The following is a 17,219-nucleotide window of genomic DNA, read 5'->3' as shown; positions in this document are numbered from 1 at the left end:
CACTAAAAACTAAGCAAAACACATCAAAGTGAAGCAAAATGAATAAATAAACTTGTGAATAAATACAAATGAATGACACATCACCATAATAGGACATAAAGATAACCCTGAGAACCACGGCAGCACAACCACTCTAAAGAGTCATGTGACGCTTAATAAGCAGGGAATTGTTTTCCCTACAAGATCTATCAGGTAAGAAAAACTAGATCCATTCACAACCAGCAAGGCTCTTTCATGATTAATGGGTTTGTAAGAACAAATTATGAATTGCAACTTGCATAACAAAAATTGTAGCATCTTACTTTTATGAAGTAGATGTAACCTGTATTAACCAATGTACAGTAAAATAATTCCTTGTGTTCATGCTTATACAATGGCTGATATGCCTCATCATGACCAATATACAAACTTCCTTTTCCTTGCGTCACTACTTTTAAGTGTTAAAAGCTTAAATTACCAAAAAACTTTTTCTTGATGACCAATGATGGAATCAAGGGGGCCGGCCGGAACCCTTATATACGGGGGTATAATGTAGTGTCATGAAAAAATTCATGGAGCTTCATATGCCAATTGAGAATACGTATACGAAATATTTTATCAAAATTCCTCTTACTTTCGTAGTTACAGGGTAATTAGTAAATGTAACTCAATAAGCCAAAAACATTGATCTGTACAAGAAAATGCAATATTTCTTCTGTTATCGTAAATTTTGATAATTATTGTCAAAAAAATTGTGAGCAATGGCATATGTAGAGATTCCATGAGTTGCAGAAGGGAAGTCAGTCAGCTACCAAGTTCAAACACGATTCAGTGCGAGCACAAACCCCAAGTAGTCTACATGTTCGAGTTTCACCTCTGACATTCGCTTGCTCTTACGTATTTTTAATTTTGTTTCGGCAAGAATTTCATCACGCCAATGAGGAAAAGACAAGCAAAACATCTCGCTAACATACAGACGAAGAATATCATAATACAGTGGTCCCCCGTATTCGCGGGGGATGCGTACCAGACCCCCCCGTGAATAGTTAGAACCCGCGAATGTTTTGGAACCCTTATAAAAATGCTTAAAAAACAGCCTAAAAATTTTCCTACATGGTTTTTTTAATAGTTTTATCACAAAAGTGCATTTTATGATGAAATTCATCAAAAAAAATGAAGTTTTTATGTTAAAACAAAGTTTAATGTATACTACCTGGCAGGTATATATATAGCTATATTCTCTGTTCCACCTGGCAGAAATTTTCAAAAACTCGCGGCAAACGCTAGTAACCTATTAGTAGTTCAGGCAACCACCACCCGTTACCGTGGCGCTAGCGCTAGGAACCGTTCCCAATTGGGCCAGATTTTCTCTAAACCCTGTCTCCTGAGGGGAGGCGGGTGGGAATTAAATTATATATACCTGCCAGGTAAGTATACATTAAACTTTGTTTTAACATAAAAACTTCATTTTAATGTATGACACTTACCTGGCAGGTATATATATAGCTGATTGACACATTTGGAGGTGGGTCAAAGACAGCAACATTATTAGAGTATAAAATATTATTAAAATATTATTAAAACTCTAGGTTGCCTTACCTGCTAAGGTAGCTGACTTCATAGGTCCTGCCTCTAAGCCTGCTTAAACCTTAGTAGCTCTCAACAAGGAAGTGTCCTGTATGTTGAAGAAGCTAAGACTGGAACTGACAACTGCGTGACCAATGTGTTGACAGAACCGTACAGCCCTCTTATGCCACGGCATTCAAGCTAGTAATAGATCATTTACCTGAACTACACACACCATCACCGTATAATACTAACAAGACTGATCAAAAGTACCGCACCCTTTTCTCAGACGACCAAAAAACACAAACACCATCACCTAATAAAATCAACTAGCTTAAAAGAAGGTTATGGGGTAGTAACTCCTTTGCCCAATACTGTACCAGAGGACACGTATGGACCTAGCGTCTGACAATTATCAAAGGTTGTCTGAACATCCTAAGATAATGAGACGCAAATATTGAATTAGTTCTCCAATATGTGGATTCAATAATTTCCTTGAGGGCTAAATTCTTTTTAAAAGCTAATGAAGTCGCCACTGCCCTGACTTCATGAGCCTTCACTTTCAAAATACCAAAGCTCTGCTCTTGACACAACATATGAGCTTCTCTAATTAACTCTCCATGAAGAAGGCTAGAGCGTTCTTCGTCATGGGTCTACTGGGGTCTTTAACTGAACACCACAGAGCATCAGAATTCCCCTCTGATATCTCTTGTTCTTTCCATATAACACCGCAACGCTCTCACTGGGCAGAGAACTCTTTCTTGCTCGTGACCCACTAACTCAGCTAGACCCAAAACTTCAAAGGATCTTGGCCAAGGATTAGCTGGATTCTCATTCTTGGCCAAGAAAACCTTCTTGGAATGAACACACTGCGTTGCCATGTCTCCATCCCACTTTCTTCGATATGGCCTGAAGCTCACTAGCTCTTTTAGCAGTTGCCAATGCTACTAAAAAGATAGTCTTCTTAGCAACATCTCTCAGAGAGGATTTCTCTAAAGGCTCGAATTTGCTAGAAGTTAAATACTTCAAGACCACATCAAGGTTCCAAGCAGGTGGCCTGCATTGTGGTTGTTTCTTCGTACCAAATGACCTAATCAGATCTCTAAGGTCTAAGTTATCGAGATGTCTAGATCCCTGTGTCTAAACACTGAGGTTAGCATACTCTTATAACCTTTGATTGTCGAAACTGACAAGCCCAATTCCTTCCTCAAGTATAGAAGGAAATCTGCGATTGGGTCACAGAGGTACTGGATGAAGACACTTTCCTGTTCTTACACCACTTCCGGAAATTCTCCCAATTCGACTGATATACTGTGATTGTGGAGGTTCTTCTGGCTCTAGCCACTGCACTGGCCACCTCTCTAGAATATCCCCTCGCTCTGACAAGACGTTCGATAGTCTGAACGCAGTCAGACCCAGAGCGAGGGTATTCTTGTGAAAACCTGTCGAAGTGGGGGTTGTCTGAGTAAATCTACTCTTAGAGAAGAGTCCTTGGCGTATCTACTGTCCATTCCAGTACCTCTGTGAACCAACTTTGGGCCGGCCAAAACGGGGCTATTAAGGTCATCCTCGTTCCTTGGCTCTCCCTGAACTTCTTCATCACTTTCCCCAGTACCTTGAACGGAGGAAAAGCGTACAGATCTAAGTTTGACCAATCCATCAGGAATGCGTCGACCGCCACTGCTTCCTGGTCTGGAAAACAACGGAGAGCAATAGGTTGGTAATCCTCTTTATTCTGGCTGTCGCAAAACAGATCTACTACCGGACGGCCCCACAACTTCCACAGGCTCTGGCAAAACCTCCATGTGCAACGTCCACTCCGTCGAGAGAAGTTGTTCTCTTCTGCTCAACAGGTCCGCACTCACATTCTTCTCTCCTTGTATAAACCTGGTGAGTAGCACGACCTTTTCCTCTTCCGCCCAAAGCAGAACTTCCTTTGCCAGATTGTAAAGGGGAAAAGAATGAGTTCCTCCTTGTTTGCGGATGTATGCCAGAGCGGTGTGTCCGAGTTGATCTGCACTGTCTTGTCTCGAATCAACTCTCTGAAGTGCTTCAAGGCCAAGAAAATTGCCATCAGTTCCTTCCTGTTTATGTGCCACTTTGTTTCTTTCTTGCTCCAAAGTCCCGACACCTCTTGAAGGCCTAATGTCGCTCCCCAACCGCGTCCGACGCGTCGGGAAAACAAGACGAGGTCTGGCTCTTCTGCTGAAGCGACATTCCTCTTGCTAACCTGCCTGGAGTTAGCCACCACTTTAATTCCTCCTTACTTCGGCAGGAATTAGAAACTGGAAGGAATCCGGTTGCAATTTTCTTGGCCATGAATCCTTCAGGAAAACGTAGAGGTCTCATGTGCAGTCTTCCTAAAGAAATGAACCTCTCTAGCGAAGAGAGTGTGCCCAGTAGATCATCCACTCTCTTGCTGAGCATCGGTCCTTCTTTAGAAAGTCCTGCACCTTCCGAATGCATTGGGCTTGCCTTTCGGGGGACAGAAAAGCCCGAAAAGTCACTGACGATATCTGAATCCCCAAATAAACTATCTGTTTGTTAGGGATCCAATTGAGACTTTCCCATGTTTACTACCAGACCTAGGTCTTTTGCTAAGTTCAATGTTTGACTCAAGTCCTCCAGACATTGACTCTTGATTGGGATCTTATCAACCAGTCGTCCAGATAAAAAAGACACTCTGATCCCTCTTAAAACGTAACCATCTCGCCACATTGGACATCATCTCGTGAACACTTGAGGCGCTGTGCAAAGGCCGAAAGCATAGGCCTTGAACTGAAAGACCCTCCCTGTCCTGAATCACAAACCTTAGATACTTCCTGCTTCCTGGATGAATCGGAATATGAAAGTATGCGTCTTGTAAGTCCAGGGTCACCATCCAGTCCCCTGGACGTACCGCTGCCAGTACTGAATCGTTCATCTCCATAGTGAACTTGGTCTTTTCTACGAAAAGATTCAGTTGACTTATGTCCAGAACTGGCTCCAACCTCCCGAGGACTTTGCAACCAGGAACAAACGGTTGTAAAATCCCGGAGATTCGTGATCCAGAACAGGCTCTATGGCTCCTTTCTCTAGCATGGAAGCTACTTGCTCCCAAAGAGCTGCTTTCTTCACTAAATCGTTGTAATTTGCCCCGAGGGCTCTCGGAAGATGTTGCGAGGAGGAGGTCTCTTCAAGAAAGGAATCTTGTACCCTCCCGAGCTACGTTGACAGCCCAGGGATCTGCCTTCATGTTCTGCCAAACTTCCCAAAAACCTTGAAGTCTGGCTCCCACTGTCGTCTGGAGGACTGAATTCTCATTCTTTCGAGGTGGTCTTGGCTCCTCTTTTAGTGGGTACTCTCTTACCCCTAAAGGCGGGTCGAGCGAATGTTCTTCCTCGAAAGGGCTGTTGCGAAGGCTTAGTATCCTTTGGAGTCTTCTTAACCAACTTTGATGGTAAGAACTTCTTAACTGAAGACGAGAGAAGATCTTGAGTCGCCTTCTGAGAAAGGGAGAGAGCTATATCCCTAATCACCTCTGACGGAAACAGCTGTTTCGAAAGTGGAGAGAACAGCAACTCCGATTTCTGAGAGTTAGAAACTCCTTTTGAAGCGAAAGAACACAACAGCGATCTCTTCTTTAGTACTCCTGCTGTGAATAACGAAGCCAGTTCATTCGTTCCGTCTCTCAGAGCCTTGTCCATGCAGGACATAATGCTCTTAGCTGTTTCTAAATCCTGCGAATCCTCTTCTTCTAGGGAGTTCGCTAGTGCTCCCAAAGACCAATCCAGGAAATTGAAGACTTCGAAAGTCCTAAAAATCCCTTTAAAAAGATGGTCAAACTCTGAAGACGTCCACCAGACCTTAGCAGACTGTAACGCCTGTCTGCGTGAGCTGTCTACTATACTGGAGAAGTCCCCCTGGGAGGAGGCAGGTACTCCCAGGCCTAGACTTTCTCCAGTAGCGTACCATACTCCCGACTTCGATGCTAACTTAGCTGGTGGAAAAACAAAAGAGTATTTTCCCGCTTCTTTCTTATCCTTCATCCAGTCATTCACACGTTGAAGGGCCTTCTTCGCGAAATTGACAATTGTCATCTTAAGGAAAGAGGACTTCTTTGGAGTCCTAGTCTTGGAAAACTGTGATAAGGGAGATAACGGAGTGCTGGTCGGTTTAAATTCCCCATTCTTAAAAAATAGAAATAAGACGTAAGTCAGAACCTTATAATCTGAAGAAGGTTCCGTATTCTTTTCCTCAATTAATTCCAATTCCTCTTCTGCTGAAGAAACTGTCTTGTAAACAAATCTTGTCGTGTTGACGCTTCGTTGACGGAATAGCGTTCTCCTGCCGCTGCGTCCTGCGGCTACCGAGGAGTCGGCAGTCCTGCCGACGCCTCTCGATGTCCTGCCGCCTGCCGTCCTGCGTCCATCGTAGACACGCCTGCTTCCTGTCGCCTGCGTCTTGCGTCCACAATTGGTCCCGCGTCCTGACGTTTGCGTCCTGCTTCTTCCGAAACTATTTTCTTCCTGTGTTCTGCGTCCTGCATAACCAAGCGATCGCCTGTCCTCGTAGCGCCAGTGCGCCCTGCGTCCTCGGCGAACGCGTCCCTGTCTTCCCTTTTAGAAGACTTAATGGGAAGGAAATCGTCCTTCCGCCTCGAAGATGCTTGCCCAGGCGCATCCCAACCAAGACTTCACAGAACTGCCAGCTTGGGACTGCATTTCCCTTAAGAAACCCTTCGTACTATCTTCCTGAATGGCAGAGGACGAAGGAGAAGGATTACGAGCGGGACTGCGACCTAACGGAGAGCGATCTTGTACTCTACCCGACGGAGAAAGACGAGGGGAAGATACACAAGAAGATGGAGGAGAGTCTCTCATCGAAATCCAAGGACGAGAAGGACGTATAGCGCCAGTGCGCCCTGAGTCCTCTTTAGCACGAAAAATCCTTTCCTCTTGATCGAACTGCGTCCCGTCTTCCGAGGAGGACAACACCTCAGGACTACTCCAAGCCTCACGATCTTGAGCATGTCTCTCGAGAGCAGTTGATGTCCTGAAAGTCCTCTTGAGGGGGCGAGACACAACTGCATACCGACGTTCCCGCTCGGAAGTCGAACCATCCGAGGACGCACACTTCCCAGTTACGCCTTTTCTGCGGCGAACTGCAACAGCCTGGGAACTTGCAACAGGACTGTTCGAAGGGACGATGACCGTGACAAAACCTTCTCTCGCCTCCCTTCGACCTGTCGACATGCCTTCTCCCTTGGGTCGGAGGGAGCTTGCAGAGGTCTAGGTTCTAGGAGCATCGAAAAAGCACTAAACTTTATCTGTAAGTCGCTGTATCTGGTCGCCCATGGACGCAAGGGCAGCGAACACTTTCACAATATTTGTATCGTTCGCCTCCTCCGATACAGCAGCGGGCGCAGGAGATACCTGGGGAGAAGGAACTACCAATTCTACGTTAGAAGGAGCAGGAGGAGGAAAATACATTCACTCCTTTTACTAGAAGAATTTGACTTCTCACTACGAGAAACAGATCTCCTTACACGATCTTTCTCAAGTCTCTCAACATATTTCATAAATATCTTCCATTCCTTCTCTGATAAATTCTCACATTCAAAGCACCTATTCTCCCCCCCACCCAAGTACACACATTCTCTCTACACTTCTTACAAATGGTATGAGGGTCGACCGAAGCTTTCGGCAATCTTACCTTACACCCCTCTTTTACACACACTCTAAACATACTCCCAGTATCAGACATCTTAAAGAACAATCCAAAGCGAATGCCAAGCTAACGTTTCCGAGTACAATACCAAAAATCCATGAAAAGTCAGCAACGAGAATGAAAATCCTAGCAGGGAACCACCAACAATGTTGCGGTTCGGCTGGCAGAGAAAACTCTGGCCCAATTGGGAACGGTTCCTAGCACTAGCGCCACGGTAACGGGGTGGTGGTTGGTTCCTGAACTACTAATAGGTTACTAGCGTTTGCCGCGAGTTTTGAAAATTTCTGCCAGGAAGGCAGAGAATATAGCTATATATATACCTGCCAGGTAAGTGTCATACATTAAACCAGTAATTTGTGGATATTTATGTCGTAGAAAAAAATACTGCGAATGCGCGAATTTTCCGCGAATAATGCAGGGAAACGTTCCCGAGAGAAATCCGCGAATGTGTGAGTCCGCGAATCTGGAGAACGCGAATACGGGGGGTCCACTGTTATACACAATATTAGCGTAGTTAGTGAAGAGAGAGAGGGAGGGTTGCGTAGTAAGTTATGCCCCAGTCTTGGCTGATGCACATGTCACACTGTGCCCCAGGCTACAATCTTTGAGCAAAGGGATCTTCATTTATGATAAATAACAGTTTTGGTTTATTAGTACCCCCAAAAATATGAAATTCATAATAATCATGATTTATTAACATTGTCTTTGTAAAAATAGAGTACACCTTCAAGTTTCACCTCTGACATTCTCTTGCATTTACGTTTGTTTATCTTTGTTTTGGCAAGAATCATCATGCCAAAGAGGAAAATACTGTACAAGGAAAACATCTCGCTAACATACAGAGGAAGAAAATTCGCTGTAATAAGCCGAGTTAGTGAAGGAAAGAGTTGCGTAGGAAGGAGTGTCCCGTCTTGCCTGACGCAGTGCCCCAGGCTACGATATATGAGCAAAGGGATCATCATTTGTGATTAAATTATGATAAATAACATAGTTTTAGTTTATTAATACACAAAAAAGAAATATACATTCATAATATTCATTATTTATCATCATTGTCTTTATAGAAATACGAAGGAAAACTTTGAACGCCCGTATCTCAAAACTATACTTATTGACCTTCAAAATCTATCTTCTCACTTAGTTTTAAAGCTATAACATTGGAATGTGGTATATAACTCAGAAAGACATTATAGAACAATCAAATCAAGCCCTTTTTTCCAATTTTTGTTTCGTCTTTATTTTTATAAATTTTTTTTCCTGATTTATAGGGTTTATTTTCTTACCATAATGAAAAATTCATATCTAGCAAAAAAATTACTTTTATAAAAAAACTCCTCATTCGATTGGAGGTCTACATCAGGTCTATATATGGCAGTAATCCCAGGTCTTACTATTAAATATCAAGGGAGGAGATAGAATTTGAAAAATGGTTATTTTCGGGATAAATCGCCCTGGCGTCACAAAACCGAAGGTCAGAGGCGAAAATCATATGCAGTTTGGAGATGTCCCAAGTCACCTTATTAAGTGGTATGAATATCAAAGTCCTGTCATTAAAACATGGCATTAGCCGACCGGCACCCTTAAACCAAGTTGTCTTTATCTAGTTATTTAAGGGGGCCGGCCGGCTAATGCCGTTTTTAACGACAGGACTTTGACATTCATACCACTTAATAAGGTGACTTGGGACATCTCCAAACCGCATATGATTTTTGCCTCTGACCTTCGGTTTTGTGATGCCAGGGCGATTTATCCCGAAAATAACCACTTTTCAAAATTCTATCTCCTCCCTTGATATTTAATATTAAGACCTGGGATTACTACCGTATATAGACCTGATGTAGACCTACCAATCGAATGAGGAGTTTTTTTTTCTAAAAGTAATTTTGTTTTTTTGCTAGATATGAATTTTTCAATATGGTAAAAAAATAAACCCTATAAATCACAGAAAAAATGTATAAAAAAAAGACGAAACAAAAATTGGAAAAAAGGCTATATTGAGGTTCGATAATGTCTTTCTGAGTTATATACCAAATTCCAATGTTATAGCTTTAAAACTAAGTGAGGAGATAGACTTTGAAGGTCAATAAGTATAGTTTTGAGATACGGGCTTGAGATACGGGCGTTCAAAGTTTTCCTTCGTATTTCTATAAAGACAATGTTAATAAATAATGATTATTATGAATGTAATATTCTTTTTTGTGTATTAATAAACCAAAACTATTTTATTTATCATAATTTAATCATAAAAGATTATCCCTTTGCTCATATATCGTAGCTTGGGGCACGCTTGAGGCAAGATGGGGCACTCCTTCCTACGTAACCCCCTCTCTCACCTTCACTAACTCAGCTTATTACAGTGAATTTTCTTCTTCTGTATGTTAGCGAGATGTTTTCCTTGTATTTTCCTCTTTGGCATGATGACATTCTTGCCGAAACAAAGATAAACAAACATAAATGCAAGAGAATGTCAGAGGTGAAACTCGAAGATGTACTCTTTTTTTTTTTTTTTTTTTTTTTTTTTTTTTTTTTTTTTTTTTTTTTTTTTTTTTTTGTTTTTTTTTTTTTTTTTTTTTTTTTTTTTTTTTTTTTTTTTTTTTTTTTTTTTGTTACAAAGGCAATTTAATAAATCATGATTATTATGAATTTCATAGTCCATTTTGGGTATTAAAAAACCAAAACTATGTATTTATCATAAATGAAGATCTCTTTGCTCAAAGATCGTACCCCCTTGGGCATAGTGTGACGTGTGCTGTCAGGCAAGAAGGTGGGGGGCGTTACTAAGCAACCCTCCCCTCTCTCTTACTAACTACGCTATATTATGATATTCTGTAATAATGCTTGAGCGATTTTCTTCGTCTGTAAGTTAGCGAGATGTTTTCCTTGTCTTTTCCTCATTGGCATGATGAACTTCTTGCCGAAACATACATAAACATATGTGAAAGCAAGCGAAAGTCACGAGGTGAAACTCGAACATGTAATCTACTTGAAGTCTATGGTCGCACTGATCCATGGTTGAACCAGATACTCGCTTCTGCGAGCCCAAGGAATCTCTACAGATGCCATTTCTCACAATTTCTTTGCCAATAATTATAAAAATTTACGATAACAGAAGAAATATTGCAGTTTTCTTGTACGGATGAATGTTTTAGGCTTATTGAGTTATGTTTACTAATTACCTTGTAACTACGAAAGTAAGAGGAATTTTGACGAAATATTTCGTATACGTATTCTCAATTGCCATATGAAGCTCCATTTTTAAATTTTTTCATGACTTTGCATTTTTCACCCTATACCACCGATATAGGGGTTCCGGCCGGCCCCCTTAAACATATAATTGTAGTATACAATATTTAATCTCTAAACATTTCATACTGAAGAGCATTCTTACCTTGTTTCTGCAATAGTATCATAGAATAATCTTAAGCTTGATTCAAACTCTTCACTTTTTCGAGGCTCAGTTATTGCTATCTTACGATTTGATATTTCATCCCACAATCCAGTACTCTGCCATCTGTAAATATGCCATTTACTTCATGTTATTATAAATGAATTTAAAGAGCACAATTCTAGACCCTATTACTGCTCACTTCGAAGATTTCTTTTAAAATACAGTGAAAATTGGAGAAAGGTGAAATGAAAGAAGTTGGACGGCCATGCGAGAGAAACCAAGGGGAATAAGTGAAAAGTGAAAAGAGCAGAAAATTCAATTAGGTCTAAAGTGATGCTACAAACACTCTTCAGTACAGGCTTCAGTATGCCATACAAGGCATACTCCATTATGAATCCCCTTAGAGAACATAAAAGTTACAGATGAAACTCTGGGTAATTGTAAAAGTAATATTTACCTTATAAACAACTATTTAAATGAATAACAATACTTCAAATAGTATGCAATATAAAATTACAACTAATTCGTCTTAACACATATCATAGATCTAGCCTGATGTGCAGGAGATGTACAGCAAACAGAAAAAATGTACAGTTTCTCTAAATTTTTGTCCTCTAAAGTATTTGCCTTTATCAAAATCTCTCCCTCAAATGCAAATCTTTTACAAGGATTACCAACTTTACAAAACTAAACCAAACAGTCATGCGATGTGGAAATGTTTTAAGATCTTTCCAATGTAAATCAGCCTAAATATAACAGCTGAGAAAAAATCCAATATAAATCAGCCTAAATATAACAGCTAAGAAAAAAAATGTCTGTACTTATGTACTGAAATGTAAAATTTTCACTTAATCTATTTCACATATCTATTAGTGGTCTTTCATCTGACTTGGTAGAATGTTCTCATGATTTTATAATAATCTGCATTAAACAATAATAATGATAATAATAATAACCTAACTGTTAAGTAATAACATCACTAATTACACAACAAAGCCAATTGTTTAATATTTTCCTCTTTGTATTTTTCACATACAATCAATATTAAGCTACTGTAAATTAGAATGTTTGAGTGTGTCTAATAGACCTGGGAGAAGGAACACACACTTTATTTTTCCTAATTATAAAACCCTCTCCTCCTTTAAGATGAAGTCTAACAATTCTCTCTGATTTGGCTTCACTCCTTTCCACTGTTCTTTAAGCCTTGTTAGTCTCATTCTTTCAGACAATGACAACAGCACTTAGCATAAACCTTATGGGTTTTTTGTGTAATTTATAACAATGTACTATCAGTTTAATATGCTAAAAAGGGTCTTATTTATCCTAAAGTATCATTAATGCCACTGTTCTTTAGTCTTACATTTATGAGGATAGGCGTTCCATAAAACTAAATAGTACCCGGTTTACCATACATGCCTGTAGGCTTGGTGGTCTCTATAACCAGAAGCTAATTTTTATAACCATGCAAGTGGTACATGTACAGTATTATTGTATCTTCTCATTCTATAATTTACCTTTCGTATAATTTGTTCAACATTGAATATGAAGGCAAGAAGCATAAAACTCCATGTGGAATTGCTTCACATACACTTAGCACAAGCCTTCCTATTTCATCCTGGAACTGCCATGTTTCTGTATTCTGATAAGTCGCTTGCAAAACTTGGTCAGTGGGTCCTCTACCGACTGTTCCAACCCATACCTGAAATACATGGCTACTTGATTCATACTCTTCCTGTACAGCATTTTGTTAAATATAATTTGAATACTTGTACTACTATGATTTTCAGCAGCAATTGGTTAATAACCTATTATACCAACTATAAAATAGTACCAAGAAAACATTTTCACACTAAATGTGAACAAGCTGTCATGATCCTATACCACATGATTTCCCTCAAGTTTACACCAAACATTCTTTAGTGTGTAAATAGAACGCTGTATTGTACCAACAAATCAATAAATTTTGTGTGCAATCATTACTTCTGTACAAAACTGTATAAACCAAGCAAATCCACCTGCTGGATGTAAGAGGCAAATCCTACTTCTTCCTAATGGGAAAAAGGATTATTTGAATTATATATAAATATCCTTGAATAATTTCAAATATTCAATCCCTTCTGTAAGTTTCTCAGTTGTGTCCAGAAACTCGTCAGCTGCTTCTCAGTTGGCAAAAGCTCTTCTCTTATAATCTTTATATGCATTCCAACATTGCATTTCCACAGGAGTGTGGGAGAAGGATTTCAGAAATGATGCAGTGCCACTGTTGCCAGCTTAGCTGCAGCCATGGATTCATTAATTGATTTTTCTTTCTTGTGCATACATGTAAACCCTGCAGTTAACTTGTCACTGCCATAAGGGCAGCCAACCTCAGCATACAAGTCCAAAAAATCTAACAATTCAAACTGTTTCTTGCAGTGTTTTCACTTTCTTTGTCCTCTTGGTAGTAGTGCTTTTAACAACTTTAGACTTTTGGGTCAAGATTGACTTTTTTTTTAATATATTATCCTACTGCATTAAGACATGAGATCTATAGGAGCCTCTAATCACTATGAAAAACAATTATGTATATAAGGCTGGGAGCTCAGAAATAAAAATGCTGGGGTCACTACAACAAAGCAATGATTGGTAGTTCTCCAGTGAATTGCACCTTTAAAAAATCTAAAACTTGTGAATAAAAATAGCTTTAACAGTAGTATTAATGTTAGAACAGTAAATGATAAAACACTGTGAGTACTTAGGAATTTTTGGTTTCCTCTACATTTCCAATCCTATGTATGTTGTCTGTGACATTTAAAATTTTTATGGCTGTAAAAAAAAAAAGAAAAAAAAAAGATGCTGCTGTCCAAAGTTTGTCAATACTACTTGAAAACGTATATTTTGAGTTTTCACTTTTTATACATACGTATATATTGTTTGTTCGTTTGTTTGTATGGTGCTTTTATGTTGCATGGAACCAATGGTTATTCAGCAACGGGACCAATGGCTTTACGTGACTTCCGAACCATGTCGAGAGTGAACTTCTATCACCAGAAATACACATCTCTCACTCCTCAATGGAATGGTCGAGAATCGAACCCGCGACCACCAAAGTGGGAACATACATATATATTTATTGATTTGTGTGCATTTAAAAAATAAAACAGACAAATATGCATATATTTCTTTATGCATATTTGTTTGACCAAACTTGCTCATTTTTCAACATTTCTAGTTGAAGTGAGTCAGCTAAAGGGCTTATACAATTGCCATAAAACTCATGGAAACATACATTTATATCAATGGTTAACTGTAATGTTTTGCTACTTGTTTAGCAGAATGTCAGCTGTGCATCCATATTCTGTTGAAGTGATACAATACTACACTACCTAGTATATTACAAGTCTACAAAACTTGTGGGTAGTCTTTTGTGCAGTGTTACAAAAGTTGATAAAATGCACATTTGCCTAAACCTGTTTTACTTTAACTATACAGTATATTTTTCACAGAAGTATTCTCTTCAGAGGCTTGCTTAACAAATAATAGATTTTTTCACTTTTTCCGTGCATGCATGCTCATTTAAATAAAATAAAAAATAAGTGAAATATCTCAACTGCAATCAGTACAGTATATTTATTTTTAAGTTTGTCTGATATGCTTTTTTATTCTTACATCCAACATTAAATTTCAAAATTCATAGGTAAAGTATTTAACAGACTAGAAGTACTCTTCTTCAGCAAACAAACAAATAATATTAAAAAGTCCAGTGAGCTCTCTGGGCATTACAAAAAAATGAAGGCATGACAGATATACAGAGAACACCATTAACTACAAATTAGCTAGGAAAGTAAGGAATAATATACGTGTACACTACCTGGTTCTTGTCAATAACATGATTAGCCTCAAGTTGAATTTGAAAAGGAACAGACAGTTCTGACTGAAAGGAGCTCATAGGTGAAAGTGTTCCAGAGGTAAGGATAACTGACCGGACACTTTCTCCAACTGACAAGAATGCTACTGCTGGATTAAGGCACCAAAAATGTAGCAAGTACTCCCAGCTAACAGAACTACTACCTTTCCTGTAGTATCCACCTCTATCCTGAAATAAAGTAAGAAAAACTTTAACCTTTTGTTAGTTTTAAATAAAATCCATAGCAGTAAAAGATACACCTCTAAAAACTGGGACAATGAAGCCTTAGTTCAAGCATTTTCGGTGTGAATTCAACCAGTAATTTAAGTACAACTTATTAACTTACTCAGTCCAAAGAGTCAATGCTTCGAGGTGTGACACTGTTACCAAAACAGAATACCATTTAAATTAAAACCCCAGATAAAGAAAATAAATACAGTAGTACGTACTGGAATTCTGGCCGGTGTAATATGTACCACTCAGTACATGTACAAAAATAAAAATCCGATGCAATGAATTTAGGATTCTGTACATGAAGTACAAAACATTCCGGCAGAATTTAATGGACATCTTTTAAAAGTGCATAATAACTGCACAATGAAAAATGGCTTAATATGTATGAATACAAAAAAAACCTATGATTATAGATGACCAAAACCTTTCATACTTACACGATTGCCAGTAGTTCTAATTTGTTTTCTTACAAGTGCTATACGATAATCATTTCTGAATTTCATACCATCCATGTAAAGGAAATTAAACATAAGGAAGAGAGATTTCAAAAATATTGTAGTTGGGCCCTTTAGACGTGGATCATTTTCATCTGGGTCTTGATCTGCTGACACTATTTGAAAGCACTTCTGCAAATAAAATTTATTTTTAGAGCTTTGATCCCTAAGAAGAAATTATGACAAAATGCCATTCCCTGTCATCACAGGTTTTTTCTCACAAGTTATTGTATTCTGTAAACATTCAGATGCTGGTTAAATGCTATAAACAAGTAATTCATGAAGGAAAGAAGGCATATAAAATTTAGGGACCTAGAAGGTCATTCAGCACTGAAAGGATAACAGAGTAAAGGAGGTTTGAAAGGATTAACAAAAGGAAAAACTCCCAGTTGTACTATGAAACAATTGTCAGAAGAAGGTGAAAGATAATATGGAAGAATATGGAAGAAAGATACTATGACAGAAATACAGTAAAATGAATAAAAGGGGTTGCAGCTAGGGGACGAAGAGACACTGTAAAGAACATTAAGTAATGCTTACAGTGCAGCACGTGAGGTGTACTGATGCATGGGAGTACCCCTTACAGGGAATAATTCATAAAAAAGTTTCCTATACCCCATACAACTTGAAAATATAAAACTGGACATTTCTAATGAGTGACTTTACAAAGTAAACCTACACATGCAAACTGAAAACCTAAGCTAAGAAAGACCTAATTTGTCTATGGCAAGTTAAACACAAGGCATATTGCTAGGGACATGTTAAAGAATTCTCCCCATTAGAGGGATCACTGATTGACAGCCTACACTGCTGTGTAAGGAATGTGTATCAATACGTATCTAAGTTCTTCCCAAACATGAGGCTGACAAATTTATACCAAAGTTTGAGAAGTGAATGATAACGTTACACATTCTATTAATAACATAAAATTATATTAGATGCTAAAATTTAAAAATAAGTGAATTCTCTTTTGCTTACCCTTAGTTCTTCATATCTGTCTGGTCCAATCTTTAGATTTGTGAGATTTGCCACCATATCAGTGCCACTGAGGATTCTTCCTGAACGATCAAACTCCTTGTAATCATTTAAGTTATCTTTATTCAACTCTATCCATCCATTGAGTGCAGACAGTGCCTGAGACTAGAGAATATACAGAACCTTAATGTTATATCATTATTTCTATCAGTAAAATGTTTAACCAGATCACAACATTTGAAATTCTTTACTTGAAGTAGCAATAGCCCAAGGATGTGTCCTTAATGAATGTATTAAATCTTATTTAATATACTATTGAAAATCTAAAATTCTAATGTTAAAAAAAGGAGATTCTCATAAAATTTCTTTCAAGGATTTGTTGTCTATACTCAAAACACTTAGTTGACTGAAAACGTAACTTTTGTTCTGCACTTGGGAATTGGGTCATGTGGGTTATTAATGAAATAATCAAGAATGAGACAATTGTGACCAATTCAAAGATAAATAGGATAGTATTACTTCACAGTGGTTGTTCCTTTTAGATGAACTCTACCAAACACAACACTTGATTGATTCTGTTTTACTTACTGTCAGATTCATTATTCGACAATGCCAGCCATTTACAAAAGTGAAAGTAATAAATCACCAAGAGAAAAAGTATATTTGATCTAGTTTTAGTTATTGCAGCTTTGACTGCTAAAGCACTGTCCTCATTCCCTTTAAAACCTACATTTACAGGGACCCAATTTTCTACAATATTTATACCAGTTTAATATAATTTACAAAAGAAAATAGTTTGTTAAAAGTGATTTTTAAGATAATCTAAAACAATTTTGTAGTTGCTAATCCCACTGGTATAAATCAATTCTGGCGTAATAATACACAATGCGTGTCTGCCTATAAATATGATGAAATCTATACAGTATGCCTGAAGGAGATTCAGTCTGGTAATGCCTTTACATCTCTTAACACTTTGGCAAAGTCACTC

The 17,219-nt window shown here is 38.5% G+C and overlaps 1 protein-coding gene across 5 annotated transcripts in view; it reads right to left on the bottom strand.

The window, feature by feature from the left end:
* Positions 1-17,219, bottom strand: part of LOC135224639 (Fanconi anemia group J protein homolog) — a 1,012,503-nt gene that overhangs the window by 59,988 nt on the left and 935,296 nt on the right. For all 5 annotated transcript variants that reach the window (XR_010316790.1, XR_010316791.1, XR_010316792.1 and 2 more), the window contains 5 exons: positions 16,235-16,396; positions 15,200-15,388; positions 14,493-14,717; positions 12,157-12,341; positions 10,643-10,765 (listed from right to left, as the gene is read on the bottom strand). Coding sequence is in view for 2 of the 5 variants with exons in the window: in XM_064263852.1 (XP_064119922.1) it covers positions 10,643-10,765; positions 12,157-12,341; positions 14,493-14,717; positions 15,200-15,388; positions 16,235-16,396 (884 nt within the window). In the remaining 3 variants the exon portion in view is untranslated. The remainder of the gene's footprint in view (positions 1-10,642; positions 10,766-12,156; positions 12,342-14,492; positions 14,718-15,199; positions 15,389-16,234; positions 16,397-17,219) is intronic.

Source organism: Macrobrachium nipponense, chromosome 12 (genome assembly GCF_015104395.2).
Source record: "Macrobrachium nipponense isolate FS-2020 chromosome 12, ASM1510439v2, whole genome shotgun sequence".
Taxonomy (NCBI): Eukaryota; Metazoa; Arthropoda; class Malacostraca; order Decapoda; family Palaemonidae; genus Macrobrachium; species Macrobrachium nipponense.
Note: the sequence above shows the minus strand (reverse complement) of the source record. Positions and strands in the feature narration are given on the sequence as shown.